The sequence below is a fragment of the Beta vulgaris genome, chromosome 6 (genome assembly GCF_026745355.1).
Source record: "Beta vulgaris subsp. vulgaris cultivar EL10 chromosome 6, EL10.2, whole genome shotgun sequence".
Classification (NCBI taxonomy): Eukaryota; Viridiplantae; Streptophyta; class Magnoliopsida; order Caryophyllales; family Amaranthaceae; genus Beta; species Beta vulgaris.
The window spans coordinates 1,210,116-1,229,398 of NC_079207.1; the positions used below are offsets into that span (position 1 = coordinate 1,210,116).

General features: G+C 35.9%; 3 protein-coding genes across 5 annotated transcripts; 2 read left to right on the forward strand and 1 right to left on the reverse strand.

Annotated features, from left to right (window-relative positions):
• The first annotated feature begins 1,949 nt into the window (after positions 1-1,949).
• LOC104894877 (cysteine proteinase COT44) lies at positions 1,950-4,897 on the forward strand. Its single transcript, XM_010681229.3, has 4 exons — positions 1,950-2,485; positions 3,691-3,926; positions 4,055-4,195; positions 4,337-4,897. Exons 1-4 carry the CDS (start codon positions 2,023-2,025, stop codon positions 4,610-4,612), a joined length of 1,116 nt encoding a protein of 371 aa, XP_010679531.1. The 5' UTR covers positions 1,950-2,022; the 3' UTR covers positions 4,613-4,897.
• A 3,299-nt stretch (positions 4,898-8,196) lies between these two features.
• Positions 8,197-10,774, forward strand: LOC104894878 (UPF0481 protein At3g47200). The gene has a single exon (XM_010681230.4). It carries the CDS (start codon positions 8,881-8,883, stop codon positions 10,507-10,509), a length of 1,629 nt encoding a protein of 542 aa, XP_010679532.1. The 5' UTR covers positions 8,197-8,880; the 3' UTR covers positions 10,510-10,774.
• Positions 10,775-11,743: 969 nt separating this feature from the next.
• On the reverse strand, positions 11,744-16,432 carry LOC104894879 (protein RER1A). 3 transcript variants are annotated; one of them, XM_010681233.4, is made up of 4 exons: positions 15,900-16,432; positions 13,810-13,990; positions 13,623-13,687; positions 11,744-12,225 (listed from the first exon to the last, which is right to left on the reverse strand). In XM_010681233.4, exons 1-3 carry the CDS (start codon positions 16,286-16,288, stop codon positions 13,631-13,633), a joined length of 627 nt encoding a protein of 208 aa, XP_010679535.1. In that variant the 5' UTR covers positions 16,289-16,432; the 3' UTR covers positions 11,744-12,225; positions 13,623-13,630. The 3 variants fall into 3 exon arrangements, with proteins under 3 accessions (XP_010679535.1, XP_010679534.1, XP_010679533.1); XM_010681232.4 differs by having other exon boundaries at positions 11,744-12,230; XM_010681231.4 differs by having other exon boundaries at positions 11,744-12,260.
• Positions 16,433-19,283: the final 2,851 nt, after the last annotated feature.

A 19,283-nucleotide genomic window follows, 5' to 3' on the forward strand; every position in this document is an offset into this window, starting at 1 on the left:
ATGTATCGAGACAAATCTAACAAAACCCTATTTGCCTATGTTTTTTTCTTTATATATTGACGATAAATTAGAGTCAAAATTGATCAATGAATAGTGTTATTTCACCCAATGTTTCATTAAAATAGAACGGAGGAAGTATTCAATAACATAAGTGGCATATCTAATGCGTATCTGGCACAAGCTTTTTAAGTAGCTTTTAATGTGTTGACTAGGTCAAAACACTAATTAAGAAAAATAGTAGTGTTTGGTAAGTTAGTGGTGTAAATAATTTTTAGTGTTACAAGTAGTGTTTTAGTAGTGTTTGTGAAAAACTACAATTTGTAGTTTTTGGAGTAGTGTTTAGTTGTGCATAAATTATATATTAAAGTTTTGTTTGAGTTTTTAATTAATTATTTGTAAACAGCTACTTTCACAGCTTCTTTTACCGAACATCAATACTCTTTATCTATTTTAAAACACTAACTCAACCACTCAAAAAGTATATTAAATAATACTTTACTAAATATCGTTAATGTGTCACTGGTGATAACAAGTGTATTATTTTAAGCTATCATAGGCATATATAGTATCATTCAAGAGTAAATAATTCAAATTGAATATATATTGCAAATTTGAGTGATAACTTTGTATAATTGTTTGCTAAATACTGTTCTCCCATACTAATGATAGTAATGTGTAGGATCCGGATCCCGATCCGACACAACAACATTTAGACCAAGACCCAACCCAAATCCATTGGGTTTGAAAAATTTGAACTCATATCCTTATAAATGGATAGGGTCCAACTAGGTCTCGATCAAGTATTGGACCCACTGCCGTCCCTATTCTAGACCCATCATAATTTCCCTTTAAACCAAAATAAGAATAATCGCCCTTTGTGCCTATTAGATTAGATAGTTGTCTTATTATCTTCTAAAAGAGTAGAGAAAGCGATTATGACAAGCGAATCTTTTTTTTTTGAAATGACCAATATAATGGATATTGCATATAAAACTACAGAAAAAAAATTCAGATTCAATAATTATTCCGATTAAAGAAAAGAATATAGAGGTGTTGTACTAATCGTAATAAGTATCCCCACAACAAATGTTAATAAGTAAGACTATAAAATGAGAAAATGCAATGTTATATAATTACATTCCATAATATCAATTATTGAATATAGATATATTTTCTTGATCCATATGAGCCATGAAGGCGATACAAAGTGTGACCTATCGTTGAGAATAATTGGTGAAAGAGTATTAATTGTAACATTTTGGTTGAATAAATAAAGGAAAAACAAATTTCAAGAAGCAAATAAATGATGGGACACGATTTTTCTAGACAAATTACGGGAAAATGTGGAACTAAATATGGAAATGAGAACTATATTTTGGGACACCCAAAATAGAATTGGGAACTATATTTTGGGACGGAGGGAGTACATAGAAGGGGAGGGGAGATTTGAACGTGTGACCTATCGTTCACAACACCTCAATCTTAACCACTAGGCCGAGACATCCTTGATTATCGAATATAGATATATACATATCAAACAACTGACTTAATAATCCTTTTTCTTTCTTATTGTTTGCTTTTTTTTTTAGGTCATAACTTACAAAACACCTAGATAATTCATTTTATAATCTTTTGACAAGTACTTAAAGTAGGATCTTTTTGGTAATTAAATTGTGATTATGTGACATAGAAGTCCACCATTAAAAGAAAAAAAATAAAATACTCTCACTATTATTTGAAGACTCAATTTTGCAAATTTATACTAGGTCTAAACACATCAAGCATCAATCATCTAATTGACCAATATTCTAACTTATCTTTAGTTCCCCTCTTCCCCAAGATTTAATCTTCCAACTAGTCATATAATCCACTATATATTTTATTTTTCTCATTAAAATAAAAAAAAGTCTTAAAAAAATAAACCTAGTCCTCTATATAAACCCCTTTGTTACCCCTCTTTTCAAAACAAAAAACATCCTTTCCTTAACCATCAATCAAACTTCCCCTCTTTTTAACACAACCATGAAATTCCGATCATCATCAACCATCTCTATGACTTTCACAGTCATAGCAATTTTCTCTCTCCTCTTTCTCTCACCACTAACCTCCGCATCGGGTCGAACCGATGCGGAGGTCATGGGCTTATACCAGAAGTGGTTAGCCCATCACGGTAAGGCCCAAAACGGCCTGCCTACTCCAGAAGATAAAAAAAGATTTGATATATTTAAGGATAATTTAAACTTTATTGATGATCATAATTCCGTGGACCGGCCTTATAAACTTGGGCTTAATAAGTTTGCTGATTTAAGTAATGAAGAGTATAGAAACATGTTTTTGGGTACTAAGCCCAACCCAAATAAGTTGGGCCTTGGTGACCGGAAGGTTAGTCTCCGATACTGGCCTCGTCCCGGTGACCGGTTACCTAAGGCTGTGGATTGGAGGAAGGTTGGTGCTGTTAACGACGTTAAAGATCAAGGCCAATGTGGTATGAATTTTTGACATTATCTTTTTTATTCTTTCGTGGATTTATTTTAATAAATGGTTTCCTTCTTAAAGAGGTTTTTTTTTTGGCATAGTTTTCAAAAACTTGTGTTGTGGATGACACTTTTCTTTCTAAAGGAATTAGATTCTCTTTGAAATTTGTTAAGCAATTTAATAAAAAAAATTCCCTATTTTCGAGATAATGATGTATTGAAAATAATACACCTCAAGTTTAGAATGATTAGCACATGAATATTAAGATATATGTTCTCTTTCTGTTTCTTTTCAAATTGATGATTATTGACAATCCTAAAAGTTACTAAAATATTTTTCATAAAATGACAATGCGAGCATGTGTCTATTATATATGTTCGTTTAATTATATAATTGTGATTACTGTGGGGGTAGATGTGAAAATATTGTAATTATGAAATATAATAAATATTTTAAGATAATTGTTAGGGAAAATTATGTGATAAGAATTTATATTTAGTTTCTTGATTATCATGATGGTTTCAATTTAGTCTCTATATATGTTACCTAAATGCTTGTATTCCACTCGTATACTCAACTGCATTTTTATTATAGTTATCGATGATAATTTGTTTTTTATAGAAACAATATTTGCAATTAGGTAATAAGTATCATTTAGAGAGTCTAAAAATACTACTTCGTTCTTTTTAATAGTTATACTTTTTACTTTTCACTTTATCTATAAATTTGTAGGATTTTGTTTGATTAGTCTAAATATATACTTTTTAGAGTTGACTTTTTTTTATTTTTACAAAATACAAAACTAAAAATATAAAGATTCAAAATAGTATATTATCATGTGTAAAAATTGTAAGCGGTAGTATAGAGTTTGCATATTTTCATGGTAAAGCTGTTGATAGTGGATAAGTGATTCATTTAGAGGTAGAGCACTTTAAAGTTTGAAGGGTAGTTAGTTACTGGGACTTTTTAGTTTGTTCAATCTCAATATCTCATAGGGAAGTGCAATTTTAGAATTTGGACTTTGAATGGCTGCTTTTTATATTATATTTTGGAAACTTTGAAAGTAAGATGACAGGCCCATGGCCCACTATCTTCGGCCCAAGCTATCATAATTTCATGTTCTTTTTAGGTTCTTAAAGATTTCAAGCTTTATATTGGGCCTTTAGGCTTTAAGGGCCCAACATGTCAAGATAATTAACACCCCTGCTTTAACAGGTAGTTGCTGGGCATTCTCAACGGTAGCAACCGTAGAAGCCATAAACCAAATAGTGACAGGCAACATGACCTCCTTGTCCGAGCAAGAGCTTGTTGACTGTGATCGAGTCGTTGATCAGGGCTGCAATGGCGGTCTCATGGACAACGCTTTTCAATTCATCCTCGAGAATGGTGGCCTCGACACTGAGCAGGATTATCCTTACAAAGGTGTTGATGGTCAGTGTGACCTTAATAGGGTATGTAAATTCTACTTTGGAGTAGTGTACTATAATTATTTTCACCTTCTTTTGATTGTAGTTATCTTTAGTCTATGTATCTATGTATATGCTAAGTTGAATGTTCTTTTTCTTGTTTGAATTTACAGAAGAATAACAAAGTTGTTACAATTGATGGATATGAAGATGTCCTGCCATACAGTGAGAAAGCTTTGAAGAAAGCTGTTGCACACCAGCCTGTCAGTGTAGCCATTGAAGCGAGTGGGAGAGCTTTGCAGCTCTATCAATCTGTAAGGATCTCTTAACATCCCCCCCCCCCCCCCCAAAATTGATCCTAGCCTTGTTCTATAATTGTATAAATCATTTGTTACCAGCAAAAATAAGGTGAACTGAACAAGGCCGTAATCTGATCCTTTTTTGTTACTATGCAGGGTGTGTTCACAGGCCATTGTGGGACGAGCCTAGACCACGCAGTGGTGGTTGTAGGATACGGAACAGAGAATGGTGTAGACTATTGGATAGTGAGGAACTCATGGGGTAATGGATGGGGAGAAGACGGATACATTAGGATGCGCCGCAACACTCATAGCTTCACTGGTAAATGTGGGATAGTAATGCAGCCGTCTTACCCAGTTAAGCAGACTCAGAACACCATCAAGCCTTTCTCAGCTTACGAAAGTGATGATGGCAAAGTAAGCAGCGTCTAATAACTTGAAGAAAGAAGCAAAGAATCATTTTAAAAGGATGTGGCTGAGTTTATGAAGGAGATAAGTGTTGTTTAGCTCTTCTATTTTAGCCAACTTCATTGTTGATCAACTATTGTTTCTTGTTTTAGTATTTATATTAATAGGAGCCTTCATGGCTGCCTCTATTTGTGTACAGCTTAAACTTAAATTGCATCTGCTTCGGCCTTTGGGCAAGAAAAGCAGAGGATGTTGCAAGATTTAGAAGTTCAACTTTCAGTTTTTAGTAATGGAAGGATCACTTCTTTACTCGTCCCTCTATTACTCCGTATTTTTTTAGTTGCTACATTTTTACCATTTAGTCTTGTGAAAGCTCCTAAACTAACAAAGAAAATCAACATTCTAAGCAAATGAAAATGAAAATGAAAATGAAAAGGGAGGGTATGTTGAGCATATTGTATAACTAATTCACTACTCAATTTGTTTGTAATGTGGGTAAATCTCACAATGACATCTAAATTTGAATGTTTATAATACTAGGAGATGTTTTTTTTTATTTGATCCATATGAGCCACGAAGGCGGTACAAAGTACAAAGAAGGGGAGGGGGGATTCGAACCTGTGACCTATCGTTCACAGCACCTCAATCTTAACCACTAGGTCAAGACATCCTTGGTATAATACTAGGAGATGTAGTAGCATTAGATGATGGTGTGATGGTGTGTGAATGGTGCAGAATAGAGCTATTGACAATCCACTACATGGTTATAGTGAAGCTCCTTTTAATGCATCAAGGGGGATACTAGCAAAGTACTTAAGTTCAGTGTAGTTACCAATAATGTTTTAATGGGGCCACTACTTTTTCTAGTTAGCAAGATGCAGAATGTGCAATATGATTCAAAGTAATCTGATGCATATGAGGGGGTATGGGGGATATGTGATCCTGCCCAACATATTAGCACATGAACTAACTTGTCATGCACCAAAAGAAACTTGTCATTACATAACATTCAAGCAACATACAGTTGCAGCAGGACTTTACAATTCTAAAGGATGCAATACTTGCAAACTTAACATAATTCGACTACCTATAGGCTATATGGCCGGAGTTATGGATGGCACCAATCTATCAGAACCACGAAACAAGAGCCTTTGCTGCGATGCTGTCCACAGGCAAAAGTTGTATTAATTTGTGGCCAGGAATCTTCTGATGTTCAGATCAGACCATCTTTATGGTTTTGGTTCCAAAAACGCGTTTTTTCCGAGGGGGTATAAATAGGATGCCATAATACGTGTATTATCAGATTTATTCATCATTATTCACATATTCAAGAGAGAGATTTCTTGGAGCGTTTTTGTAATCTTTTTTGAACATTCATTGATTCCTAGTGCATATTCGTGGTTTTTCTCCCAGTTCTTGGGTTTCCACGTAAAAGTTCTTGTGTGTTCTTTCTTGCTTTGTTATTTGTTGTTCTAGTATTGTTTGCTAGATTGATAGTCAATAGAACTATAGCAAACACTACTAGAAATGAGAGAAGGAAACTTGTTTGTGTTTATTACTGAAGGAATCACAATAGTACAACAATGTTTGTATTTATACCGCAGGGTTAGCCAACTAACTAACCTCTAACAAACCAACTTTGGTAGATAGAGTAGTATGTTGAGCGCTAGGAAGTGTTTTTGTAAAAATATCAGCTAGTTGATTGTGTGTAGGCAAGTATCTAAGTTGTATAAGGCCCTCCAAAACCTTATCTCTGGCGAAGTGACAATCCAATTCAATACGTTTGGTTCTTTCTTAGAAAATGGGCTTTTTAGCTATATGAATAACAGATTGATTATCACAATGAAGAACAACACGTTTCAAATTAGGAACACCAAACTCCTCTAGTAACCTCACCACCCAAGGAAGAGCCACGACTCTATATTCTGCCTCTGAAGAACTTTTGGAGATTATGCTTTAATTTGCTTCTTTTACTTCCAACTAATGGGAGAATTATCCAAGAGAAGAATATGGCCAGTGATAGACCTTCTGGTTGTGGGACAAGCAGCCCAATCAGAGTCACTAAATGCTTGCAAAGAAAGCTTATTAGTAGCTTTAAGCAAAATGCATTGATGCATGAATGAGAGCCTAAACATGGGACATCCTTGAACTGTGCATGAACTGACTTAACGACTGCACATCAAAGGCAATATCAGGCCTAGTATGAGTCAAAAAATTTAATTTGCCAACATAACACCTATAAAGTTGAGCATCTGAATAGAAAGGAATGAGTGACTGCAACCTTTGTTACATAAAAAACACAATCAGTAAAAAGTTCCTTGGTAAACTTCTTCTGTGTAAGAATATAACTAGTAGGAGTCTTCTTTATTTCTATGCCAAGAAAGTAATGTAGAACACCTAAATCCTTGATGCTGAAGGTGTTATTCAACTAAACTTTAAGATCCGAACTCGACCCGTTTACCTACCAAGTTTTAGATTTTCATCAGCTCCAATAAGCTTTTGTTTTTGCTTGAATAAATTAAAACTTATTGACAGTGGATTCAATTGATTCAAAAACGTGATGAAAAGTGCTGAGTTAATTATTGAACCATAACGAGTATACTACGGTCTTAATCAAGTGCACCTTCCTTTGATTGGGACAGATATATGGAGTAGAAGTTAATCAATTATTATGAATACATGATTATTTCCAGCTTGTAAACCAGCCCCACCTCGAAATGTATAGACTAGAAACATAACTAATCATAACTTATATTCTTATCCTATTTTTGTATGTAAAAATGCTTAATGTGTAGTACTATATAAATAATTGAACTGATTACTTAATTAAAGCCTAAAGGGGGGAAAATGTCAAATTTCCAATGCAGTTTAGATATTTAATCAAGGGTTGAGGGCTAAGTCATTGGCATCATTCGATGATGGTCAACTGTGCATAATCCAATCCATTGCTACTTTTTTTTTTTTACTAATTTCTAAAGACATAATAGTAAGTTCAATTCCTAAAATATTTAAGTAAAAAGAAAAAAAGGAACTAATAATACAAAGAAACTCGTAATTCTTATATATATTTTTTTAAGTTAAGATGAAGTCCCAAAGAAGGGGGAAATTGGGGATCCATCCTTGCAAGGGGTGAGACTCGATCCCTTTACCTCTAGGATCAAAGGTGATGTTAATACCACTAGGCTATCACGTGCTGCTCACTCATAGTTCTTATATAAATATATAAGAGAACTCGTAGTTAGTAATGTACTATTATGTCTACGAGAATATGATGTTCCCTTCCACATATAAAGAAAAAAAACTCACATGCTCTATGCATAATACTTTTTGTATAAGAGTGAATACGACATTGTCTAGAAACCCTAAGGATTTGCAATAGTTGATCCGTGTAATTGGAGCAAGACTTTGATCTCATATTTTTAATCCAATTTTATCCTCACAATTAGTAGGAATTAGACCTGGGCATAGGGCCTATTCACAAGCTCGGTCCACGGGCTTAGAGAAATGGCGGGACAGGCTCGGCCCGAGTCCATGAGTGGCAAGCTGTGCCGGGCCGGGATTGAAATTTTTAGATTTTGTCCATGGCTCGTATTTCATGTTGTTTTTTAAGATTCTGGGTTGTTTAAACTAAAAAACAAAGAGAAGGGACATTCAGTCTGCGGGTCATATAGATGGGCTCGTGCCAGATCGGGCATGAAATAAGACTTCTTGACTATGACGGGTCGATGACGTACGTAGCGAACAACAGGCCGAACCTCGAGCAAGGTCGTACTGGGTCGGGCCCAAACCATGCCAAGCCGAGCTGCATGGTGGTCTGACCCATGCCCACCTCTAGTTAAATAATCACCAAAAGTTTAAAACTTGTCCCCATAAGCGGCTAAGAAATCCAAATCCTTGGACGTGTTTAAACATTGTTCAGTATTATATACCTTAAATTAAATAAAGTTAATCAATAATTAAGCACACATATCACAAAGACTTGTTTTGTCTTGGCAACAACGAAGGAGCTTTAATGCTTTATTTCATTCTATATTATCATCATCTCGTTCCATTTTAATTCATCTGCAACCCAGTCAAAACACAGAATTCTCCCCTTCACTGATCCCCAATTCAAAAGCATTTTTAAAGAAAGCCTGACAAAAAATTGAGAGTATTAACAAAAGTAACTTCATAAAGAAAAGGTATTGATTCTTAATCCAAAAGCCACATGCTAAAAGAATAAAAGTAGTTTTTTGTGTCAAATTAGTCCTTGTTTGGTTTGGTTTGGTTCTTTGAAGAGTTAAAAGAAGAAAATGGTAGCTGTTTACAACAAAGAACTGTTAAGTTGGTATCTGATAACTCTCAAACTCAGAGAAACAGTCCAAAATGCTGATGCATCAGGATCACCTGCACAGCAGCACCAGCACCAGAACCAGCATCAGCACCAACACCAACACCCCTCAAAGCTGCAACTCTTACCGGAGCCGCTTCAAGTGATGATCAACGGAGACGAGAGACGGCGAGAAGAGTTAATACAATCACCAGCAAATCCACAAGAATCGGAGTGGATAATCTCCATCAAGGAGAGACTAGAGAGGGCTAGCAATGATGATGTTGCTGGTTCATGGTCCAAAATATGCATATATAGAATACCACATTTCTTGAGGGACCAAGCTGGGTTAGGAGATGATAAAACCTATATTCCACAAGTAGTTTCCATAGGGCCTTACCATCGTGGGAAGCGGCGTCTCCAACCAATGGAACGCCACAAATGGCGCGCCTTACACTATATGCTAAAGCGCAAGAGGCAGAGTATAAAGCTCTATATTGAGGCAATGCAAGAGTTAGAAGAGAGGGTCCGAGCTTGTTATGAGGGACCGTTGAGTCTCACGAGCAATGAGTTTGTGGAAATGTTGGTTCTCGATGGTTGTTTCATTCTCGAGTTCTTTAGAGGGTATACTGAGGGATTTGAGAATCTTGGATATGAAAGAAATGATCCTATATTTGCGATGAGGGGTATGATGTACTCCATAAGACGGGATATGATGATGATTGAGAATCAAATCCCTGTCTTTGTCCTTGAAAAGCACATTTCGCTTCAACTAGGTGCTCCAAACCAAGGGAGACTCGTTGCTGATTTAGCGATCATATTCTTTGATCCGTTATCGCCCATTGATGAGCCATTGACCGCTAGGCAAATGAACAAGTTGGAATCATCCTTACATGTTAACAACTCAGTGGCTTTCCACCCTTTGTCAGACCAGTCTGGCCTTCATTGCCTTGATGTGTTCCGAAGGAGCCTGCTCAGGAAAGGTCCTGAGGCCGTTCCTAGGCATTGGTTCAGGAAATGGTCTAGGAGAAACCTAGTGGTTGATCATCGTAGGACTCAACTCATCCATTGTGTCACAGACCTGAAAGAGTCCGGGATCAAGTTCAGGAAGAGAAAAACAGATCGTTTTTGGGACATAAAATTCAAAGACGGAGTCCTGTATATACCTCGGCTTCTAGTCCATGATGGAACTAAATCATTGTTTCTTAACCTTGTGGCATTCGAGCAATGCCACCTAAATTGCACTAATGATATAACAGCTTATGTGGTTTTCATGGATAACTTGATTGACTCAGCACAAGATGTGAATTACCTTCATTACTGTGGGATACTTGAGCATTGGCTTGGTAATGATGCTGAAGTTGCTGACATGTTTAACCATCTTTGTCAAGAGGTTGTGTTTGATATTAATGATAGTTATCTCTCTAAAGTTTCTGAAGAGGTAAATACATATTATAACCACAGGTGGAATGCTTGGCGCGCGAGCTTGAAGCACAAGTACTTCTACAATCCTTGGGCTGTCATATCTTTCCTGGCTGCTGTGTTTTTACTGTTGCTTACTGCAGCACAGACTTACTACTCTGTCTACGGTTATTACAGGCCACCCAATTGAGCTTGAGCCTATCAAAGCGAACCAATCTTCTACAGTTTCTAAGTTTTTTTGGTTGGATTTTTGTCATATGCGGTTGTTTCTTAGTTATGTATTTGCATACACTTTATGATTTTATTTTTTCATAAGTTAAATACAATGGAAGAAATTCTTGTAGGGTGAAATTTACCTTCATTATGTCTTTCTGAAGTCAAAGGATGTAATTGTCAATTTGTCATCTAAATAAGAATCAATATACTATCTATACAAATATATTAAAAGTCGTACATACTCCTCGATTAAAAAAATATATAAATATTGTGTAATTGTAAGGTCTCCAACATGTGACCTTTAAAATGAAAAGTAAAAGTTTAACCATCAATACAATATAACTTTATTGTCTAATGTTTGAGATAAAAATATAATAAAACTTTATAATACTTTTCAATTTCTTAATAGACAAAAAATACGAAAAGTGGCAAAATAGATTATAAAATTTAAGAATAATTTGTAATTGACTCGAGACATCTCTCGGACTAAAATACTCCCTCCGTCCCAAAATATAGTTCCCATTTTCCTTTTTTCACGGTAATTTATGCAAGTGGGATAGTAAAGATTTTTTGTTTATTTAAATAAATGTTGTATGGGAAAAGATGATTTTAGGAGAGAGAATGGAGATAATTGGTGAAAGAGCATTAATTGTAACATTTTGGTTGAATAAACAAAGGAAAAAACAAAATTCAAGAAACAAATAAATGATGGGACACGATTTTTGTAGACAAATTACGGAATAATGTGGAACTAAATATGGAAATGGGAACTATATTTTGGGACACCCAAAATGAAAATGGGAACTATATTTTGGGACGGAGGGAGTACTAGTTATCCGTTCATTAGGAACAAGGCATGGGTATTTAAAGTGAACAAATAGAAGCGCAATATTAAATGACAGGTTGACAGTTAGTACTTATGAAATGAGACAAGTTAGGGGTGTTTGGTATGACACTTATGAAGGAAAGGAATTTATAAACCTAGAGAAGAGCAAAATTAACAAAATCCCTCTTGATGTCAAATTTGACCATTTAGAGCCAAAAGTCATGCTTTCATGGTCCACATGTGTAAGTTTCTTCTTATTTCTCTCCGATCTCAAAATATCAATTCTTGAAGGCATATATTTGGCTGCAAAATGATCCCTAATACCATATGATAGAGTAGATATGTGAGAGCAAAAAGTTACCAAAAACGGATATACCATAACTAATAATAAAATTCCATAAAAAAGGAAATGTAGTTTTATTAGAGGACGGAAAAAGTATATCCCAACAACTTAGAAGGAATAATGATGATTCTTGACTAACTAAACCGTAAAATTCAATAAGAAAACAAAAGGGTATCCACAAGAAGAATTGGTGTTGTTGTGGAGGAAACTGAAAGACATGTCATTCCATCTCAAATTAATCAAACTAACAACATTAAACCATTCATTACAAGACTTAATCAAATAGATATGTAATCACGGTTCCTATTTGATACAGCCAACGAGGAACTCGTGATGCTTCCTCTATACAAAATTGTAACATCAAGAGAAAGAAAGAACATTAGCAGCCTCGTTGATTCGATCAGATTAGTTCTCTTTGCACTTGATGAGTTTGCTTGAGTGATATGGATGACAAAGAATCCTCTCATGTGCTTAATGCCAAACACTGGAAACCTGATGGCCTGATGCTACCACTAATGAAGCTGTGCTGTGGTTCATTGAACAACAAAGTCATACTCTGTAAAATTGAAGGATCAAACCAAAAGGAACACAAAACATAATTTAGAATTTCGCAATATATCATCCCTATCATATGACTATATGAGATTCCCCATTTCCAAGTGTAAGGAAAATTAACAGCCATCTTATAAACCAAAAAATAAAGTGCCTAAAAGTAAAATTAATTTACTTCGTATAATCAATTTGCATGACAGAGATTTGTAAGCATAAACAGGTAGGAATATGCACTTCCAATACTGAAGTTCTGCTCCAAAAAATGGACTTTATATGATGAACACTACGGCCTACATCACATCTTCGTTAAGCTTAACTTAGACAAGACATCATACTGCTTATCTGAATAAGAATGCCCCAATCAATATCACATTTTACTTGTCTTCATCAAGATCCATAAACTTGAACAGAGGAAATAAGGATGCCTAATTCTGGAAAAATGACCATCGAATACCTAACATTAGACAATTACTACTAGGTCAGATCTTTGTTGAGCTCAAATACTTATTTTTTGACAGGTGAAGAGCTCACGTATTTGAACATGTCAGAATGTTGCGTATTCCAATAAGAACAAAAGTCCTTCCCTTCTCATTTTTCTTTCATAAAGAATAAGCCCTAAATCTACTCCTATTTTACTATGCATAATTCCAACTTGAAGCCCGGTATATTCTTCATATCCCTTTCAAGTAAACATTACCTACCTTCTCTTTAAACCCACTCTTAGGCTAGGTTATTTTGGACGGACTGAACTCAACTGAATTTAATTTGTCTAAACTGAACTTGACCGAATTGAATTCAACTAAACTGAATTAAACTATGAGAGGAAAGTAACTGAACTGAATTGAATTTTCAAGAACATAAATGAACTGAATTGAATTTGTTTGAACTCTGCTGAACTGAATTTTCATAAATTCAGTCCAAAAGAACAGAGCCTTAATCTTACTTTTCCCTCTGTGTCCGCTATTGTCAATATTCAACCCAAGACCAACCATGCAAAACAATGGGAATGAAGGAGCACTATTTTTTCCTCCTGATTTAATTATCCTAGTTAGACCCCTTGTTTCCATTATGTTTTATGCCGCAAAGATTGTCTTACTCAGCTATTTTGGTGGAGTTCAAACATATTTATTATTTTGACATTCACCCCCCTTGTTAAGTAGTATCTACAAGTCTATGAATAAGAATAACCATTAGTTTAGCACCAATTATAATAGGATATGTTGAGATAAAATATATTTTTGAAATGTGGGTTGATTAACAATATATAAAGATTTCTTGAAATTTGGGTTTTTCCAACTTGAATAAAATTAGCCGTATAGAGGTAGTAATAGATACTCTAGAAACTGAGAAAATATGCTTCACCCACCTGAAACATCAATCCCTAACAAGTGCGGCGCTTTCTTCTGCAACAGGCTTCCTCCGGTCATATCGCTGAAAAAAAAAACACGATTAATATTAAAATGACATCCTGGTAAATAAATAAAACATAGAGGAATAAAAAGAAATGCAAGGACAAAACATTAGACTAGCTATAAATAATCAGATCAGCATACCTTTTTCCCGAAAGAGAAAGGAACATATCTGTATTTGATCATATGGTGTATTTGTCTTCTCATGGTGAGTGTGAACAAAACGAACCAGTAGAAAAGGAGAATCGGCCAAAATACAGGAACATCAAACACGCTAAAGAATGTCATGACAAAAGCTATGCAGAAGGCTTTTGTTAGGGAGTACCTTCACAAGAAGAATATGGAACTTCAGTCATTCAAATAAACAAACTAAACTCTCTAGATCAACCCTCCAAATACATGTTTGCTCAAAAGTAAATAACAATTGAAAAAAGTCTTTACAAGAGCCTAGCCTATAAAATATTCTGCAAGGGATAACACTAAAAGACAAGTTCTTGCAATTGTGCCATGGGGTGGGGTGGAGGGGGATCTGAATATCTGAGACCAGTGTTACCTAATTCGCTATCTAATCCACCTTTTGAATTCGCCAATTCGCCCAAAATGGGCCAAAAATGAACCAAAACCGACCATCATTCACTTTTCTCAATTCGCAATTCGCGAGGGAATTAGGTAACACATCCGGACCACCCTCTCCCCATCCACCCTTGGTGGGAGAATTCAAGGTATTAGGTAACTGTATGGCTATGAAAAATGAACAATTTAGATATAACGAGATTAACCTAACCAAATTTAACAACCAAATATCATTCATTCTCAAAACCCAAAATTTACTTTTCATGGCTTTATTTCTTTATATTGACATGAGCTAAACATCTCCACAAGTAAAGAGTGACCATGAGAAGAAGGAATGAATGAACCATAAAGTACAACCACAGGTTATCCCCTTTGAATCTATGGTTGAACACCCAATAAAACTCACGGTACTCCACATGTTGCCTATAGAGTATAGACAGTATTACTTTTTTCTTAAGGAGAAGGGGGGGGGGGGGGGGGAGGATCTATCATACTACAAAAATATAGAAAGTCAGTCCATCTTTGCAGCCTACTGACCCTCTATTGAAGTCCCAAACAGTATTCTGTAATTGTTCCTTAGGAAAAACTTTGCTTTTCTTCCTGTCTTATAAGGCTAGTATGTAGAAAGCCAATTGATGTGCCTAAGATATAATATGAGATATCTCTAATCATCATCATATTCTCCAAGCAACTAAAGATGCAATAACAACATCTTTTTCCATCCACTTTCCCACCCTAAACCTCAAACCTTTTCCCTACCCCTCATCCCTTGTATAGATAGCTATAAAGGCATACAAGAAAATCAAGGACTATACACACCTGCTAAACTTAGCCATAACAGTTTACTGGTATGATCTGTTAATTTATCGACAACTTCTCACTTCAGCCACACATGAAACCCTGGACAGCCTATGTACAACATCTAACCTCAGCTATCTGTTATTCAATAGCCAGCAAAGCGAGATTCAATCTCCAATCACATTGGTTCATCCACCATATAACTACGATTGCAGCAAACTAACCCCCAATTCATACATAAAACCATATGAAATCATTTGCACTCAGCAGCAAGTTCTCACCACTAACACTACACCAAATTGATTGCCTATTAACAAACCCCTACCAAATACACTCCTGTTCCACAATTCGAGTTCAATCCCCCAAAAACAATTTAACATTCTACCACCTACAAGCCATCATACATGCACCCACAACAAAAACATTGCATGATACATCAATCCCTATTACATATTGTCCTACACTAAACCTTGAGAAACCAAAATCAATTTCATAAATAAAACTTATTCAACACAAACTACACTCATCAAGAGTCCGATCGCGAATTATGCTCCACACCTCCACATCAAACCAAAAACCAACACTAAATTAGCCATTAAAAACAACACTAAATTCAAAATACATAAGATCTCAAATCAGCCTTAAACAAGAATTATCACTTGATCAACTCTTAAATTCAGCAAAATTCCCAAATCATGCTCCACTAACCCCTAAAACCATGAGAATAAAAACAACAAATAAAATAAAAATATAAAACCTTGACAACTAATTCTAAAGTAAAAACTACATCAAACCAAAATTACACATTACACTAACCCCAAAAATTAAAAATAGGATGAAAAGAGAGAGAAAAAAAAAACTACCAGAACTTAAACTCAGGAAGGCGGCGAACAAAGGGGCGAAACTCGTCGGACCCACGAGTGGGTAAAGTGGGTCCATCAGTAAGTTCCTGGATCTCAGGGTCAACCTGAGGAGAGAGAAAGGCAATAAGAAGGTTAAGAATGTAAATTCCAAGGCCATAGGAGATGATGTAGAACCCTTGAACGAAGTAGACTCGAACAGCGTAAGCCAAAACGACGACGCAGAATGCGATCCAACGGTGAAGAAGATGTGGCGTGGATTTGTCGAGTAAATGCTGGAAACGCTGAGATAACATGAAGCTCCACCGTGATGCGACGGTTGCCGGCGTTTCTGATGAAAGGGTTTCACCTCCGCCGTCGCCGACAACGCCGCCACCGCCCGCCTCCATCATTTGGGATCCGAAGTTTATGGGGGTGTAGGATTGTAGATTGAGGTTGACGGGAGATTCCGTGGAGATCTTTTGTTTCAAGGGGTCACTGCTGAGAGAGAAGAAAATGGGATGGCGTATTCCTTCTTTCAGAAAAACATTATTTTCCCTTCTGTTGTTATCAGTTATCAGTTTATCATAGAGGTGATCATGGGTTGAATTCGGGCCAGATTGCGCTTGCTCATTAGTCGAATCGGGTCAAATTTCGTGCCCAAAGCTTGTTATTTCGAACCAAAATGAACGGGTTTTTCCGAGCAAAATCGGGCCGGGCAAAAAAAATAAACTAAAAAGTTATTTTTGACTTATCTGAAGCCCGTGCAAAGCAAAAAAAAGATCGAGTCGGGCCTGATCACGGGCTAAAAAAGGCCCCAAAACAGGGTTGGGTTGGAGTTGATCAACTCTAGTTTATCATTAAAGTGTATTTTTTTCTAAATAAAATACACGCGAGTTTTCCCAGAATCCAGATTAGTACATACACACGTTCGTAGGATGAGAACCATATGCACGATAAATCTGAAAGACTAGATTATGAACACAAAGACCAATAACCAATAAACATATATTAATAAAGATGTACATATGTTCATTTGGCTTGTTAGTCATGTACATGTATTCATTTGGCTTGTTATTCATGTACACTTGACTTGTAAGTCATGTACATGTGCGCATCATGTTCTATGTACATCTATGCTCCAGTTGTGGCATGAGAATGGTAATAAGTGATCTACGTTTGCCTTATTAAATATGTGGTTGTGGGTTTAAGTATTGATGCTTACATTTTCTCACTAATATACTATGAAGAAATAATAGTATTATATATATTATGTGTGCTTATGATGAAATGACGAATTAATGTGGCATAAATACTACCTATGTTTGTTTTTAAAAACAAAATAAGTATATACATTGAGACATATTTAATTCGATATAAAAAGCGAATCATGCAAAGTCAAATTGTTACAATAACTTTTGTCGAGGGTGTGACTTGGGATGGCAGTGGGGCGGGTCAAGTAGGAGACCTACCTCATCCCCGCCCAACTGGGACAAGGATAGGTCTAGGTTTGGCGGAAATGGGAATGAAAATCATACCCGCAATGTATTGTGGAGTGAATGTAAATTTTATGCTATACCCACTTCATACCTGTTTGTCACGCTTCTCCTTCATCTCATACCCTACTCTCTATTAAAAACATATTATATATTACAATATTTATTAATAAAATTCAATTTATATACTTGTTTTATTAGTACTTTTATTTTGTAACTGTAGCACTAACATATTGTTCGGAAGAAATTGAGATTATATGGAAGATAATTGCGGGTATTAAGTGAGCAAGATGCAATTACGGAGAGGGTATAGGTAACTAGGGGTGTTCATAAAAAATCGAAACCGAAATACCGTACCGAAATACCGAAAAATCGGTCTAAATGGGTGGTTACCGTACCGACAAAAAAAAGTTTGAACGGTACGGTTATCGAACCGATAAAATTAGCGATTAAACGGTACAATTACGGTTATGATTTTTGAGTGAACGGTTGACCGAAATACCGAAATATATTTTTTCCTCTATTCAATTGTTGTGAAACATTTTCAAACAATTACATTAATTCTAATATTTGTTGCTAAGTTACAATAATTAGAGGAAGTATGTAATTATTTGGAAACTCTAGTACTAATATAAACATTGTAATTAGGAAATGAAGTGAATTCTTAGTGTTAGTTATGTTTTCCAATTGATTCATTATCCACTTTATAATACATTTTATATTAGAGTATATATAATATTATAATATATGCACGAAAAAGTTGAAAATATATATGTACAATAAGTAAAACATAATAGTATAACTTAAACAACGGTTAATGGTTAACCGAAAAACCGTACCGAAAAAACGGTTAACCGCCTAGGCGGTAACCGGTCTAAACGATTACAGTTACGGTTCGCAAAAAGTGCGTACCGAAACTTCCGATTACCGAACCGAAATATTGTTTCGGGACGGTTAACCACCCATGAACACCCCTATAGGTAACCATGCGGGTGGTAGAGCGGGGATGTGTTTAAATACGTACATGTTGGAGCGAAAATAGTGAAACTTTCCCTCACAATAATTGTGTATAGGGGGGCTTTGCTATTTGACGCCCTCAAATTTCTCACTAACGCCCTAAGTCCGTGTTTTTATACATTTTTTATACCTTTTCAATCTTCTCCTTCTTTCTTCCTTTCCCTCACTTCCACCTTTCCTTATCTTCTTCCACCATTACCACTGCATTTCATACATTCCCACCTGTATATTTCCCACACCCCAATCCACCACCACACCTTTATTATATTTCTCAGTTCCACTGAGTCCACCACCGCACCTTTATTATATTTCCCAGTTCCACCCAGTCCACCACCACCACCCCATGCCACCACCACGCCATATTGGCAGGCACTCCACCACAGGGTGAGGCGCATGTCAAGAACGCCTCCACCGGTGGTGAGGCTTAGCTTTCATGGTGGACGCCTCTTCATATATATATATTTTTTAAAAAATTAAAACACAGAGACGCCTCTCATGGACGCCCCACCACCAGTGGAGGCGTCCATAGCAGGCGCCTCACCCTGTGGTGGAGCGCCTACCATGGACACCTCTTTTTTTTTTAATTTTTTTTTCAAAAATCGAAGCAAATTAAACAGAGGAGGAAGACAAGTGTCTCTGGAGTTGTGCGTAAATTAAAGATATGTAGTAAGAAATAAAAGCATATATATAATTAATACATGTTATTGCGTAAGGGAAGTATACATTTTAATACTTTATGCAGGAAGGCAATAAAGAAAATAGTGAAGCATTAGATGGCAGTTGGCATCTCAGCTGTGAACTCAAGAATCACAAACTTTTGTTTATAAGGCACATAAATATGGAGTTGTGCAAATTTTGGGAATCACCGAGCAGATAAAATGGATTATAGATGTTG

Coding starts and splice junctions, on each gene's coding strand:
- LOC104894877 (XM_010681229.3), top strand. CDS start 2,023: ATGAAATTCCGATCATCATCAACCATCTCTATGACTTTCACAGTCATA. Junction 2,486..3,690: donor TAAAGATCAAGGCCAATGTG/GTATGAATTTTT, acceptor CTGCTTTAACAG/GTAGTTGCTGGGCATTCTCA. Junction 3,927..4,054: donor GTCAGTGTGACCTTAATAGG/GTATGTAAATTC, acceptor TTGAATTTACAG/AAGAATAACAAAGTTGTTAC.
- LOC104894878 (XM_010681230.4), top strand. CDS start 8,881: ATGGTAGCTGTTTACAACAAAGAACTGTTAAGTTGGTATCTGATAACT.
- LOC104894879 (XM_010681233.4), bottom strand. CDS start 16,288: ATGATGGAGGCGGGCGGTGGCGGCGTTGTCGGCGACGGCGGAGGTGAA. Junction 13,991..15,899: donor CTTCCTGAGTTTAAGTTCTG/GTAGTTTTTTTT, acceptor CTTCTTGTGAAG/GTACTCCCTAACAAAAGCCT. Junction 13,688..13,809: donor CTTTCTCTTTCGGGAAAAAG/GTATGCTGATCT, acceptor TTTTTTTTTCAG/CGATATGACCGGAGGAAGCC.